A 16,519-nucleotide genomic window follows, 5' to 3' on the forward strand; every position below is an offset into this window, starting at 1 on the left:
CAACAAAACAAAAACAGTAAAAACTTTTAAACATTTTTAGGGAAAAACAACGAAGTAGCGGTCGGCTGTGCGAATAGTCCCAACGCAGCACAACGTCCAGATTTCTGGACGGCACCCAGGTGATGTTGCCTGGGTGCCGCACTGATTTCGGTATCCGGCGTGGGGCGTCGCGGGGGGTGGGTCATCAGTAGCAAACTGTTGTGCGAATAGTTCCAAGACAGCAGAACGATGGCACCAAGGCGATGTCCAGTAAGTTGCCGCCCTCCGAATAACGGCGTGGGGCGCCCCGGGGGGGGGGGGAGGCGGCGTGAACGGGCCTCTCCAGGTGGAGTTTCGTCTGCTGTAGTGGGGCGCCCCTTTACCGTTTCAGTTGCCATTCCGTCCGCTTTTGGTCCACTGTGTCAAAAGCCGCAATTCAGCTGAGTTGCGCCCACTCTTGCGGTGCAGCGATAGGCGGCTGTCACAGGACTCTCAAAATGGTGGCAGGCTCTTTCCTTTTTGGGCCTGGTCCACTGAAATGGCCCTGGGACACCTTGGAAATCGCACGCTTGTCTTGTAGGTCTTGGACCCCATTCTCGAAAGCGTCCCCTCCTCCTTGAGGATTCAACAAAAGTTTTGGGGGCCCCCGACTCCTGCAGGCTTCTGGTGGGGAGCGGCTGCCATGATTGCTCGCGGAATGACCACGACGGAGCCACGAGATGGTGGTGCTTTCATGTTGACGCCAGCTTCAGTCTGAAACATCCAGAAACAAGGTGGGGCTTTCATCGTTTGGGAAAAAAAAAAAGTTTTCATCCAATGAAAAGTGTTGTTTTTAGGTCATATGATCAAGCCTTCCATCATTAGGAAACCAAAAGTAAAATGAACCAATGAAAAGTTTTATAAACAAGTCACATGACCTGTTATGCGGCATAGGGTATAAAATGCGGAGAAAATACGTTGGCACGTGAGGCGGCGTCAGTAGCGGACCGATGTGCGAATAGGGCCAAAGGCAGCGCAACAATATTTTCTGATTTGAAGACACCACAAGGCGCTGAGATGCCAAGATCCGGATGGCACCGAGGTAGTGTCTAGGTTGCCGCACTGGTGTGGCCATCCTACAATGCTGAAAGTCGGCGTGGGGCGCCCCGTTGGCCTGTGAGATGGCGTCAGTAGCGGACCGATGTGCGAATGGGGCCAAAGGCAGTGCAACAATATTTTCTGATTTGAAGACACCACAAGGCGCTGAGATGCCAAGATCCGGATGGCACCGAGGTGGTGTCTAGCAAGTTGCCGCACTGGTGTGGCCATCCTACAATGCTGAAAGTCGGCGTGGGGCGCCCCGTTGGCCTGTGAGATGGCGTCAGTAGCGGACCGATGTGCGAATGGGGCCAAAGGCAGCGCAACAATATTTTCCGAATAGAAGACACCACTAGGCGCTGAGATGCCAAGATCCGGATGGCACCGAGGTGGTGTCTAGTAAGTTGCCGCACTGGTGTGGCCATCCTACAATGCTGAAAGTCGGTGTGGGGCGCCCCGTTGGCCTGTGAGATGGGGTCAGTACGGACCGATGTGCGAATGGGGCCAAAGGCAGCGCAACAATATTTTCGGAATAGAAGACACAACAAGGCGCTGAGATGCCAAGATCCGGATGGCACCGAGGTGGTGTCTAGTAAGTTGCCGCACTGGTGTGGCCATCCTACAATGGTAAAAGTCGGCGTGGGGCGCCCCGTTGGCCTGTGAGATGGCGTCAGTAGCGGACCGATGTGCGAATGGGGCCAAAGGCAGCGCAACAATATTTTCTGAATGGAAGATACCACTAGGCGTTGAGATGCCAAAATCCGGATGGCACCGAGGTGGTGTCTAGCAAGTTGCCATACTGGTGTGGCCATCCTACAATGCTGAAAGTCGGCGTGGGGCGCCCCGTTGGCCTGTGAGGTGGCGTCAGTAGCGGACCGATGTGCGAATGGGGCCAAAGGCAGCGCAACAATATTTTCTGACTAGAAGACACCACAAGGCGCTGAGATTCGGTTACCACCGAGGTGGTGTCTAGCAAGTTGCTGCACTGGTGTGGCCATCCTACAATACTGCTCCGAATAACGGCGTGGGGTGTCCGAAGGGGGGGGGAGGCGGCGTGAACGGGCCTTTCCAGGTGGAGGCTCGTCTGCTGTAGTGGGGCGCCCGTTTACCGTTTCAGTTGCCATTCAGCTGAGTTTCGGCCGCTCTTGATGCTACAGCGACAGGCGGCTGCAACAGGACTCTCAAAATGGCGGCCTGTTCTTTGGATTTGGGCCTGGTCCACTAAAATGGCCCTGGGACACCTTAGAACTCGGACGCTTGAATTTTTTTTCCTTTCCTCTATATGCAAAAAAAGGTAAATGCCCGGTACGTTACATGGTTCATCTGCCACGATGTACTCTCCAGAGGAACCGAAAAAAAATATAGTTATGGTAACTATACCATGCATCGTCATATGGAGAGGTGGCACCGATTAATTATAGTGCTGCATAAAAGAGAGATTTGGAGAAGAACCCCCGACCTGCCAGTACATTCATCAAAGAAGTGGCACTGACAGCATCAGAGGCAAGGGAAACGGTCCCAAATATTTAGAACAACTTTGGAAAGATTAAAATGACATGTTTAGATTGTGGCAAATTAATTTCATGTGGACAGATGAGTGTTACTCTAATAAATACAGCATATGAACATCATCATAGTCGATGGTTGGTAGAGACATTTTGACTATATCCTGGACCTGCCCGTCCTCGCCCAAAATGGCGCCGGAATAAATGGGACTCGTAACTCCTTGTTGTGTACTTGTTGTACAACTTTGATATCACGAGATACGTATGCAGTTTTGAAGCACATGGCGGGCGGGGACGAGAATAGATTGAATATTTCGACATCTCTATTGATATTAAGTTGTGATGTGTTATTGATTACTGTACTATTGAAAGTTCGAATTAACGTCACCCATGGTACTTGCCCGCAAATGTATATCTAGATAATTTTATTGTAACTGGCCCTGTCGTATTTTAATTATAAAATGTACGTCCACCGATTCCGCAACTATTAGACACCTTAGTTCTTGCAACCTAATGGCCCGCCCGTTACGTTCCTCTACAGTGTAAATGTCTCCTCATCATATACGATTACAGTTTGCTCCGTGGCCGGCGCACGTGGTTATAGGCCCGTATTTGTATACTGACATTTTCACAATAAAGGTTTTTAAAAGAAAACATGGTAGTAGTATTTACATTGGTAAAGTTTTTAGTAATAGTCACTGTTTTAGAATCAGTAAAAGGCAAGTGAAACAAAGCAGACCAATTACATGAAGGGTAAAAGGTATAATACGCAGGAACGCAGTAAAGATAAATGGTCAAGGGCTGTTGTGTTTTCTACTCCTGCAACATAAAGTGATCGATAAGAATCTCATATTCAAGCGTATCGGCGACTAAGACAGCAGGTCGACCCTCTTTTGCTCAACGGCTCCGTCATGGGACGAAGAAACGCCCTTTTTCTCGAAAAAAGAATATATTTTACTTGCAGGACAGTTGTAAATTTTCCGGGAAAGTACATTAGCCTGGAACATTATAACATATATGTTTAAGAAAAAATAATGTTCGGAAGTAATAAAAAGCGTAATTTTTAGGTCATATGACCAAGCCTTTCATCATTAGAATAAGAAAAGTAAAATGAACCAATGAAAAGTTTTATTAACAAGTCACATGACCTGGTATGCTTACGTTACGCGCTGCGCGTCGCGCCCCGGATCACTTCCGGATGCGCTAATGCGGCGCGTCATATGACGCATTACGTGACAACGCAGGTCCAGAATATAGTCGAAATGTCTCCACCAACCAGCGGTCGGAACACAACCCCTTTCAGCAGGCTAAATAGTTCTGTTAAATGACAACAGAAGGGACAGGCAACAAGAACCATCAGTCAAAGAGGGGAGGGCTAGTTCTTCTCTACCGGGTTACGTTGGGGCGCTACCGGAACTGATCGAATTGGTAGTCTACAGTGTTTCTGGATGTTTCAGACTGAAGCTGGGGTTAGCATGAGAGCGCCACCATTTCGTAGCTCCGTCGTGGCCATTCCGCGAGCAATCATGGCAGCCGCTCTTTATCGTTATTTTGGGCGGGGTGGGTGGCGGAGTCGAGCTGTATTGCAGCCATCATGGTGTGGAGTTTAGTTTATCTCACTAGTTTCGTATTTGTCATGAGGGGTTGTTCCTAATGTTTCTATTTTAGCGAGGTCAAAAAGAGATCCCATTAGTGGCCTACTGATTTTGCTCGATTCCTTATGTTTTTTTACACGATTTTTCGTTATCTGCAAAGACTAAACAGAGTATTGCGACTCTGTGTTTGTTTGTAAATAGAGAATGAACCAAAGAGAACCAATTCTAAAACAGTAAATGCTTGGATAACAATCAATCAAATGGAGAGAGAAGCAGGCACGACGTATTACAACGGGGGCAAAGGCCTGCATTAACTACCTTTCACTATCTGCAAAGAGAGAGTACTCCTAATAGAAATGAGGGGGGGGGCAGCATTCAAAGCAGATCAGTGTGCATAAACACGAAAATGTTTTTACTTACCACGTATTTGACATTCGACAGCTTATGATATTTGCTATTAAAAAACCATTGAAATTCACTGAAAAAACCATAGGTTATAGACCATATATAGTTAGGAATTAGCATTTACAAAACCTTGAAAATTCACTGAAAAAACCATAGGTTATTGACCATATATAGTTAGGAATTAGCATTTACAAAACCTTGAAAATTCACTAAAAAAACCATAGGTTATAGACCATATATCGTTAGGAATTAGCATTTAAAAAACCTTATTTTACTCACACAAAACCATTGAAATTCCATATATAGTTAGTTGCACTAACTATATATCGCGCACCCGCAATCCACTGCTGATGATGTCACATATTACATCATTCATGACATGGTCAGTGACATCACTGATGACATCACTGATGACATCTCAAATGACATCACTGATGACATCTCATTTGACATCAATGATCACATCACTGATGATATCATTCATGTGATAATACAATGCATCTCCTCACACTCTAATATAACCTCCGTTACACCCAGTGTTAAATACAGAGTATAATTTTTGAAACCATTGACACACCAATACTAGTTACTACATACGCACTCACTGATTCCTATGTCTACACACACATTCACTCATTCACCCATACAATCATTCATACATACAATCACTCATCTTTACAACACTATCATATGCACTCATACACTTATACAGACACTAACACTCTGCCACTCATCCATGGAGTTACTCACACACCTAGTCAGTCCTGAAAAGAATCAATCACACTTCCATTTTCTCATCTATACAGTTAAACACAGAACACCTTACATTTTTTAAACATATACTAACACATACTTACTCTTTTATAGAATCACTGATACAAGTACACATTGATCTGCACAGAGTCACACACCTCCCAGCCAGCCATACACACACTCAGTCTCCCATACAAATACTTGTGCAACCAATCAATAACCCATATAGCTACTTATATAGCTACTGATCAACACATGCAGCAGCTTGCACAACAACAGACATACTGATGCACACTTTCAGACAGTTTAGTCACTAACCCGTGCATTCAGTAAGACGCATTTAATCACTCACTCATACAGTCAATCACGCACCTACTAAAACCTTCATTCAGACACTTATACATCCACTCATTCTTCAATATGTAAAACATATTTAAACTTTACAGAAACACATAATCACTGGATGTTGTCATCAGTGATGTCATCAGTGATGTCACTGACCATGTCATGAATGATGTAATATGTGACATCATCAGCAGTGGATTGCGGGTGCGCGATATATAGTTAGTGCAACTAACTATATATGGAATTTCAATGGTTTTGTGTGAGTAAAATAAGGTTTTTTAAATGCTAATTCCTAACGATATATGGTCTATAACCTATGGTTTGTTCAGTGAATTTTCAAGGTTTTGTAAATGCTAATTCCTAACTATATATGGTCTATAACCTATGGTTTTGTCAGTGAATTTTCAAGGTTTTGTAAATGCTAATTCCTAACTATATATGGTCTATAACCTATGGTTTTTTCAGTGAATATATATATATATATATATATATATATATATATATATATATATAGATATATATATATATATATATATATAAGCTGTTTTGTAACGCGCTCAATTACTACCGGAGTATCCTGGCGTGGTATAATGCTGGGGAACTCGTCCTGGCTTTCGCTGTGGGATGGTCCCTACTGGGAGTCCCCAAGGTGAAGCCAGGCATCCCTGGCGTTGATGGGGCCGTTGTGGAGATTAGGCAAGCTATTGCCCAGAGTTGCTGAGTGGGACCCCTGGTTAGACAAGTGTCCGAGGGTCACTCAAGACCCTGAGCTCCTGGAGTAAGACAAGTGTCCGAGGGTCACTCAAGACCCTGAGCTCCTGGAGTAAGACAAGTGTCCGAGGGTCACACAAGACCCCGAGCTCCTATAGTAAGACAAGTGTTTGAGGATCACACAAGACGCTGAGCTCCTGGAGTAAGACAAGTGTCTGAGGGTCACACGAGACCCCGAGCTCCAGGAGTAAGACAAGTGTCCGAGGGTCACACAAGACCCCGAGCTCCTATAGTAAGACAAGTGTTTGAGGATCACACAAGACGCTGAGCTCCTGGAGTAAGACAAGTGTCTGAGGGTCACACGAGACCCCGAGCTCCAGGAGTAAGACAAGTGTCCGAGGGTCACTCAAGACCCTGAGCTCCTGGAGTAAGACAAGTGTCCGAGGGTCACTCAAGACCCTGAGCTCCTGGAGTAAGACAAGTGTCCGAGGGTCACACAAGACCCCGAGCTCCTATAGTAAGACAAGTGTTTGAGGATCACACAAGACGCTGAGCTCCTGGAGTAAGACAAGTGTCTGAGGGTCACACGAGACCCCGAGCTCCAGGAGTAAGACAAGTGTCTGAGGGTCACACAAGACCCCGAGCTCCAGGAGTAAGACAAGTGTCTGAGGGTCACACAAGACCCCGAGCTCCTGGAGTAAGACAAGTGTCTGATGGTCACACAAGACCCGACCTCCTGGAGTAAGACAAGTGTCCAAGGGTCTCACAAAAGACCCCAAGCACCTGGAGTAAGACAAGTGTCCGAGGGTCACACAAGACCCCGAGATCCTGGAGTAAGACAAGTGTCCGAGGGTCACACCAGACCCCGAGCTCCTGGAGTAAGACAAGTGTCCGAGGGCCACACAAGACTCTGAGCTCCTGGAGTAAGACAAGTGTCCGAGGGTCCCACAAGACCCTGAGCTCCTGGAGTAAGACAAGTGTCCGAGGATCACACAAGACCCCGAGCTCCTGGAGTAAGACAAGTGTCCGAGGGTCACACAAGACCCCGAGCTCCTGGAGTAAGACAAGTGTCCAAGGGTCTCACAAAAGACCCCAAGCACCTGGAGTAAGACAAGTGTCCGAGGGTCACACAAGACCCTGAGCTCCTGGAGTAAGACAAGTGTCCGAGGGTCACACAAGACCCTGAGCTCCTGGAGTGAGACAAGTGTCCGAGGGTCACTCAAGACCCCGAGCTCCTGGAGTAAGACAAGTGTGTACAGGTGGCAGCAGGGCCGGCCTTAACACTGGTGGTGCCCTGTGCGACAATGTCTGTTGGCGCCCCCCAATGAGCACCTCTGCCACGGATTCCTTTACTAGCACCCTTTAACGGTGCCCCCTCAAGTCTCCGTAACCACTGACTCTCAGATTCATTTCGATTTATAGCACCTCTCATACCAGTGTAAGGTGTCTGAGCACTTTACATCACACAAACATTGCACAGAGACAATCAGGTAGATTCATCATGGTCCCGGTTTGCGAGTCCTTAATAGCGATTATTAAGGAATCGCTATTAGGGACTCTAAAATCGGGATTCATGTAGAAATTGCAAAAGAAATTGCGATTCCTACAGCCTCCTTATTTGCGATTAGCAAATTGCTAATCGCAAATAAGGAATAACTCCTAAAGGCCCATAGGAATGAATGGGGAGTCAATCCTTATTTGCGATTAGCAATTTGCGATTAGCAATTTGCTAATCGCAAATAAGAATGCGATTTCAAGGGTGCCAGGGGTGTCCAAAGGACACCCTGTAGCACCCCTGAAATGGAAATGTAGCCTTATGTTGCACACACACATGTCCAAAGGACATGTGTGTGTGTAACATACCACTTAGAAAAATGCACTAAAGTGCATTTTTCTAAGTTTTCGCTATTTACCACGAAGTCAGACTTCATGGTAAATAGCGTCCGGAAATTGCAAATTCGCATATTTTAAAAGTTTCTTGAATTGCATTTAAAGGAATCTCAAATAGAGATTCCTTAAATGCAATTTCTCACAAATATGCGATTTCGCAAATAGCGATTTTTGCATTTGGGATGATGAATCCCAAATGCAAAAATTGCGCTCGCAAAGGGCCAGATTCTGAAAATCTGGCCCTTTGCGAGCCGAATTTTCGTTCATGAATCTAGCTGAATGTGTGTAAATCAGTGTATGGGAAATGTTACATCAGACAGGACTACGAGGAGTAGTGTAGGAGTGACATGCCATCGATACTGGTAGGCAATATAGTTTAAGAGTCCTTATTCTGGTAAGGCGCTAATTCAGAATGTAAAACATAATTTCATTGTTGAGGCTTCTCTTTAATAATAAGAATTGTTTTCTAATCAAATGAAGCCTTTGGGCAAGATTAGGATGATGAAAGACTGGGCAAAAGAGCATATAGCTCTAACATATACCTCGCAGTTTGCAGCAGCTCTTTGATTGCAGGTAATAGCTCAATGCTCTAGAATTTTGACTTATAAAGGACAAGTAACAAAAGGAGCTCTCTTGAAAAAGCAGGAACCCACTGACCTATTTACATTATATGCACTTTGTTATTTGCATCGCACATGTTCTTAGCAGCAGGCACTTTAACCCTCTGCGCTACCTTAGGATGAGACAACGCTTCACTGGAGTTCCCTTGACATTTTAATTGATGCCTTAAAATTGCTGGAGGCCAGAAACGCCGCAGCAGGAGGTGCTTTTAAAATGTAGATATACTTGGGAAAATAATGCCCGGACCCCAAGTCAGCTCCCGGTGCGGTGGCACCCATCGCACCAGCCTAGAACCAGGCCTGGGTGGCAGTGACAGGACAGGTGTGGCCAACCTTACCGTGCACTCTGAGCTGTGCTGTGGCCACCTGTGGCTCCATCGGATTCACAAACATCAGCACGGTGTAGTTTCCGGTGTCATCCGTCTGCACATCTGTGATCTGCAGAGACCCGTCCGGGAGCACAGACTCTCGGCCGGTGGATTGACGACCATAGACAGGAGGAGCATCGCTGTCAAAGAGATTGAGGATGAAGCCATCTCCGCGTGTCCCTCCGCTCCTGGACCAGACGACATCTTCTAAACGCCCCTCGTACCGCACAGACAGGGTGACGTTGTCTCCCACCGCCGCGGTCACCACATCTGGAGTGATTGACAGCTGCGCCGCTGTGCACTGGAACAATGACGTCACCCAGACTGACGTCATCCAGACTGAAAGAAAACACAGAAGAGAAACAACATTAGAGGCGCTGCAGCTGAACCCCAAAAACAACAGATGCCAGTGGGTGCAGAGAGACAAAGTCGACTGTAACTAGATGAATGGATTACACAAAAGCATCACAATATGAGCGCAGAGCTGCAACTTCTACACTTGAAGTCCTAGACAACTTATTTTAAATAAATACACAATTATCACAATTCATTTGAGAAAATATACATAATTATCCCCCCAGTTAATTCCATAATCCTATTCCCGGATTACCGTATAATACAAAATCTAATAAAGCTCCTGTAAACTCAGCCTATGTCCTGCTCCCACAATGAGTGTGGTGTAAACAAGGGTCTCGTCTCTTCAGCCTACTCGGTGTTAACTCAGTAACCGTGACCAGTCTCCAGAGTGTGGTGTAAACAAGGGTCTTGTCTCTTCAGCCTACTCGGTGTTAACTCAGTAACCGTGACCAGTCTCCAGAGTGTGGTGTAAACAAGGGTCTTGACTCTTCACCCTCCTCGGTGTTAACTCAGTAACCGTGACCAGTCTCCAGAGTGTGGTGTAAACAAGGGTCCTGACTCTTCACCCTCCTCGGTGTTAACTCAGTAACCGTGACCAGTCTCCAGAGTGTGGTGTAAACAAGGGTCTTGACTCTTCACCCTCCTCGGTGTTAACTCAGTAACCGTGACCAGTCTCCAGAGTGTGGTGTAAACAAGGGTCTTGACTCTTCACCCTCCTCGGTGTTAACTCAGTAACCGTGACCAGTCTCCAGAGTGTGGTGTAAACAAGGGTCCTGACTCTTCACCCTCCTCGGTGTTAACTCAGTAACCGTGACCAGTCTCCAGAGTGTGGTGTAAACAAGGGTCTTGACTCTTCACCCTCCTCGGTGTTAACTCAGTAACCGTGACCAGTCTCCAGAGTGTGATGTAAACAAGGGTCCTGACTCTTCACCCTCCTCGGTGTTAACTCAGTAATCATGACCAGTCTCCAGAGTGTGATGTAAACAAGGGTCTTGACTCTTCACCCTCCTCGGTGTTAACTCAGTAACCTGGACCAGTTTTCCCAAACCTTGGCAGCATCACTGACCCGAGACCCCTAATGTCCATTCAAAAGGCTTCAGCAGTTTAACCCGATCAACCTTTACTTCTGAACAGACACAAGGGGGGGCCATGGACTCTCGAGTCAGCTGTAGGGTCACCGAGGTGGCCACACCTACTATGAAAGACGCGTCACTTCCCCCACCAGCCCTGATGTCAGATATTGGCAATAACAGGGGTCTGCATCTCATCAATTCCCTCCTCGAAGCCGCCTCACTGGACTAGATCAATAAATCTATGGGTTTGGAGATCTGAGGGTCTCAGGAACAGAGTGACCTGCCTGTAGGTTCTCACCTCATTTAGGGCACATTTACTAAACGTTCACGCACTGCAGAGCATCAAGCAACGCTTCAGCGCTGCGTGAAAGGGAGTGAGCAGAATACGCACTATTTACAAAGATATGGATCATTCCTGCTCTCCCCTTGCACTGGTGCACGGTGTGCTGCCTAGCGCCAACGCAGGCACCATGGTGCACAATAGCGCCTTCAGTACAAACATGATTGTTTTGTGCAGGAAATTATAACTTCCTGCAGAAATTTAAGGCATCAAGACATTTCCTCTTTCTATGTGCGGTGCAGAATGCAGTTCCTGTGGAAAAATAAAATAATGAGGAGAAATAAAGATGCTTCTCCTCGATACACTCCAATGTTCACACATTCCCCGGTTTACTCGTCATTGTAAATTTGGGAATGTGCCATCATCCATGGGTGGACGCATGGAAACACTCCACCCATATAATGCCCCCCAAGTAGAAATGCAGTGAAACGCAGCACGTGTAACTTCATTGTGTTGCATTTCTTTACAAAGCTGTGTGACGTGCCACAAATCTCCCTTGCGCGGCTTTGCAAATCTTACTGTTGACTTTGCGTTGTCTCAAAGACCACCCACCTCTGTTCCCCAAGGCGGTCCTTTTCTGGAGAGGGCTCTGTCCACACATCAGGCTCCCTGCTCTTCACCTTCTCCCAGTTCATCTCCTTGTGGATCAAGGTCTCATGAAGGTCATGCAAAGAGGTGAATGTCTCCCAGGTACCAGGGCACGTGACCCCAGATAGAGGTCATGGACAGTAAACAACTCTCACCCTGGAGATTAGGGGGCATTAGGTCACCTTATAACAATGGTTAACGAATAGTTCACAATTAGGACCAAGAGTGCACACAAATAGTGCACATCTTGTAACAGTAGTGCACTAACTGTAGGAACACTCACCCTGTGTTACTCCGTCACGTCTTTAATTCACAAACTATGTTCTTGGAAGACTTCAAGGTAATTTAAGTGCATTATACAAACAATGAAAGAACATATTAAAGAACAATTCAGAAACACGCCTGCCTCTTTCATCTCCCTGCCTACGTCATGCTTACGTCATTCATGGGAGACATGGCTTTCCACAATCTTAGATTTTGAAGCTACTGACTTAGCAATTAGTAATGATGTGAGATCATTGTCGTCTATCTCTATATGACGCAATGTGTGACCCTGGGAATCTCCTGTGTGTGCAGAAACTACAAGCACCGGTCAAAGTGTCTCACCGTCACTTGCCTCACCTGTGTGGATCCAGCCCCAGCCGCCATGAACTCGTCCACTCGGCCTCCAGCTCTTCAGGGAAATCACCATTGTGCATCAAACACCACGAGCTGAGCTCACACTTGAGCTGGAAGAAGAGTTCAGTGTGGAGAACCCACCCTGTGTCCTCACTCCCCTGTCTGCGGAGACAGGACCCCTGAGCCTCCCACAATCCGATCCTTTCCTGTGTGCAGTGAGAGTGCCTGCCTGTGGCCTCTATCCAGTCTCCTCCAGCCCTCTGCGGCAGGGATGCCTCCTCCCCTCTCACCAGCTGTGACTCCCTGGGTCTGTGGTTAGTTTGTCACTTTTCTAAGAAACACCTCTGCTTGGGTTTATTTCACCATCAAGTCAGTTCCTCTTCTCTAGCAGGAAACGGTTCCCACGCCTTTGGTAATATGTTTAACTTTGCAAGCATGTGACCTCAGACAGGACATGGAGACACTGTAGCCTAGAACCAGAAAGATTTTGCATCGAGTTTGCATCACTCATCCTGCACCCTTAAGAACCAACACATATCGGGGAGGGTGCGCACTGACGGTGGGCTGCTGTGGCGGGCACTGAGCCCTCACCAGGGGGGCTCTGCAGCATATAACAGCAGAATGAGGCTGCCTGTGGCCCACGCAGAGGGCCCCCATAGGAGGGCGGCCTGCTTAGTGCCACATGATGGCACGGACACAACAGGGCTTGTGGTCTGGGCTTCTGACCATTGTCGGTGTGCCCGGTTGGGTAGAAGGAAGTGTTGGGTTGTTGGGACACATAAGGCACACAGAGTTCCTCACACTTGTTCTACCACTGGTCACACACCGACGTCTGCATACTGTTGGGCCTCGCTTCGATGTGTTTGTGGCCCATGGCTTTCTGCTGGGTGATACCAAAATGCCCAGGAGACACACCGTATGTCCACGCAAACCCCCTGAGACATGATCCTCACCTGGAATGTCATGGGGATGCATGTGGCCGTAAATGACACCTGATGCACTATTACTTGGTGCCGAGGGGGGTGGACATCGCATTCCTCCAGGAACCTATTTCGCAGGGAGATACTCATATGGATCTCTGCGGGGTCCACTTCCTCTGCGAGTCCCAGCTCACTGACGATGAAGGGCCATGTGTACTGCTTGCTGGCACCCTTGCAGAGCCCTTTGGAGCTGGGCAGCATCTATTCCCCCAATATCAATCAGAACGCATTCCTGGAATCCTTGGAACCACACTTAAGTAGATCCTTGCCAGCTTCTAGGATACTAGGATGTGATTTCAATTGTGTGGCATGTATACCAATAAACAGATCATCCCTCCACTAATAGACTGCCCCATCTGGAAACATCTGGAAATACCAGCCATACCCGACCTACTTCCAATAGCCAAGATCCCTTCCTTTTTTAGGCAGAGGACACAGGGGGAGGGGTTACAGAGGATAATGGAGGGCGCCACCGCCACCAGTGCCAGACCAAGGAGTTTTCAGAACCAGACACAGAACATACAACAGATAAATGGTGACCACAATAATATACAGAATGGTGGTCACGAATTGATCCCAATTTACAATCTTTCTAAACATCCCTTGACTAGTATGGAAGAACGAGTGCTGCTTAAGGGTCTATCCTTTGTCCCTTTGGTTGCACAGGATCCGGTGAATACCAACCCGGAAGTCTTACAATTTTTGCGGAAAATCAGACTGAAAATATTTTTTTCTGGTGCAGAGGATATGACTGAATAACAGTGGATTACATAAAAAATCCACCTTTTGCCCGGATTGTGCGACTATGCCGGATGAAATTCTTTATTTTGAAGAACAAATATTGAAAGAAATTGATGACTTCAATCGTAAGAAAACATTCTTCAAATCTAATTTCTCTAGACAAGAAATGGTAGCGCTAAGAGACTTGTCCAATAACCCCCTTACTGTAATAAAACCTGCAGATAAGGGGGGGAGGCATTGTTCTATGGGACACAGATGAGTATGACAATGTGATTTTGAAACAAACCCAAAATAGAGAACATTATCGATCCATTAGTGAAGACCCCACACCTAGACTGAAGGCGCAAATCTTGAAAGTAACCACTCAAGCCTTGAATCAGGGATGAATCTGCAAGAAGGAATACGAAAACTTAAATTCAACGAAACAAAGGATCCCAAACATTTATGTTTTACTCAAAGTCCATAAGGACACCAGTCACCCTCCTGGACGCTCGATCATTGCAGCCTGTGGTTCCTTATTGGAACCCCTTGCTAAATATATTGACGTGTTCCTAAAACCTTTTGTTCCACTCACAGAAGCTTATATTAGGGACTCTATGGATTTCATTGCCAAAATTGAAGATTCAATATTTGATTGTGACCATCAGTTGTTGGTCACTTTCGATATTGAAAGCTTATATACGAATATTCCGCAGGAGGAAGCCCTCTTTGTTCTAGATACAGTGTTGGATGGGAGACCGAGACCGCATGCAGTACCCACACAGTTTATCGCAACCCTGCCTAAAATTTGTTTGAAGAACAATTTTTTTGCATTTAAGAATGAGTTATTTATGCAAATAAAAGGAGTAGCAATGGGCTGTTGTTTTGCTCCAGAAATCGCAAATTTAGTCATGGATATGTTTGAGAAAAATTAGATCTTCCTGGGGCCCCCCCCTTTAAATCTCACATAGCGCGTTGGAGTCGATTCATCGACAATATTTTTATGATATGGTCGGGAACTGAGGAACAACTTTTATTGTTTCACAATTGGCTTAATGTACGTTCTGGTGATTTGAAATTCTCCATTACCCATAGCAATTCTTCAATCAACTTTCTTGATCTCTGTGTGGCTCACAAAGAAGAGAAATTAGAGGTGTGCCTTTATTCTAAGCCCACAGATCCGAATACATTACTTCATTTTGATAGTGGACACCCCAGAACCCTCAAGGAGAACTTGCCCTATGGGCAGTTCTTGAGGATTAGGCGTAATTGCACCAACAAAACCGACTACGTTGATAATGCCGAGAAATTGCAAACCAAGTTGTGTAATAGGGGGTACCCTAAAAAGCTGGTGAGAGCAGCCCTTAATAGAGCGTGGTTAAACCCACGAGAGACCCTGTTGAGCCCTAAAGAAAAACAAGACACGGATAGGATGACGTGTGTCCTTACATACAACCCTAAGGCCAATAAGATCAAGCAGATCATCCTAAAAAACTGGAGATTGATCCAACAGTTTGATATCCCCCAACCTTTGTTCGCATTTCGTAAAGGCAAAAATATCAGACAACATCTGGTCAAAGCAATTAGGATGCCCCCGGAGAAGGGGGATCTGAGAAGTATGTTGAGCCTGCCTCCAGTAGTGGGACATTTTAAATACAATGAATGTGTGGTATGTACGCTGACTACCAACTCGAAATCTGTGACAATAAATGGCCACATACACACACAATTGGATTTTCAAACTGTAACACCAAAAACATGGTGTATTGCCTCACATGTCCGTGCGATAAATCATACATAGGACAAACTTCTCCGAATGTTAAAATGCGAATCATCCAATACCAGTCAAGAATTAGATGCAAAATACAGGGTGCTCCATTGGTGCATCATTTTTAGGTTTTGCCCGGCGTCCACTGGGCAGCAGTGTTCGCGCAGGCGAAATCTTTTGAGTTTTAGTATGGGGCTTTAACCCGCCTCTCTGTTCCATTGGCTAGCTCCATAAATAAAGGCTAGCCATTGGAACAGAGATGCGTCAGTCATTGTCCGGGCAGATTCCTCGGCGTTCCGGCGATTTTTTCGCTTCCGCCCCTTTAACAACATCATTGCGGCGGTGGGCGGATGTTGTCTTTTTTTGGGGGGGACGGCATGTTGTGTTCAGTTCATTGTGGCTTTTGCGGGAGTGGGCTGCGCAATTTATGTTGCCGGGATGTTTGCGAGCAGGTAAGCAGCATTTTCTTCTCCGTCTTGTCGTTTCCATGTACCGTACTGCTTGTCTTTTGTCTTGTACCGTCGTGCGTGGCTCTTGTCTTTGTGTCCTTTACCGTTGTGCGTGGCTGCTGTCTCGTCTCTGTGTATTGTTATCCGTGGCTTCGTTCGTGATGTTTTTGGCCGCCTTTTTTTCAGGGAGCTGGGGCGGGCGGGTCGCGAGTGCCTGGCGTTGCTTGTTGTACATTTAGGCACAAAGCGCATTTATATAAGTTTGCACGGGTCTTAGCAGTTTGCATTCAAGGCTATTTTTGAACCCGCTAAGTCACATTTTGGGGACAACAACCCGGCGTTAACACTGCTTGGAAGCCTCAGTCCTGGAGTGCTCGG

General features: G+C 46.4%; 1 protein-coding gene across 1 annotated transcript in view; it reads right to left on the bottom strand.

The window, feature by feature from the left end:
• LOC144767869 (uncharacterized) overlaps positions 1–12,297 on the bottom strand; it is a 190,355-nt gene extending 178,058 nt beyond the window's left edge. The window contains exons 1-2 of the mRNA XM_078651227.1: positions 12,228–12,297; positions 9,219–9,572 (exon numbers count right to left, since the gene is read on the bottom strand). Of these exons, the coding sequence (XP_078507353.1) occupies positions 9,219–9,572; positions 12,228–12,297 (424 nt within the window). The remainder of the gene's footprint in view (positions 1–9,218; positions 9,573–12,227) is intronic.
• Between the last annotated feature and the right edge of the window lie 4,222 nt (positions 12,298–16,519).

Source organism: Lissotriton helveticus, chromosome 7 (genome assembly GCF_964261635.1).
Source record: "Lissotriton helveticus chromosome 7, aLisHel1.1, whole genome shotgun sequence".
NCBI classification, from domain to species: domain Eukaryota; kingdom Metazoa; phylum Chordata; class Amphibia; order Caudata; family Salamandridae; genus Lissotriton; species Lissotriton helveticus.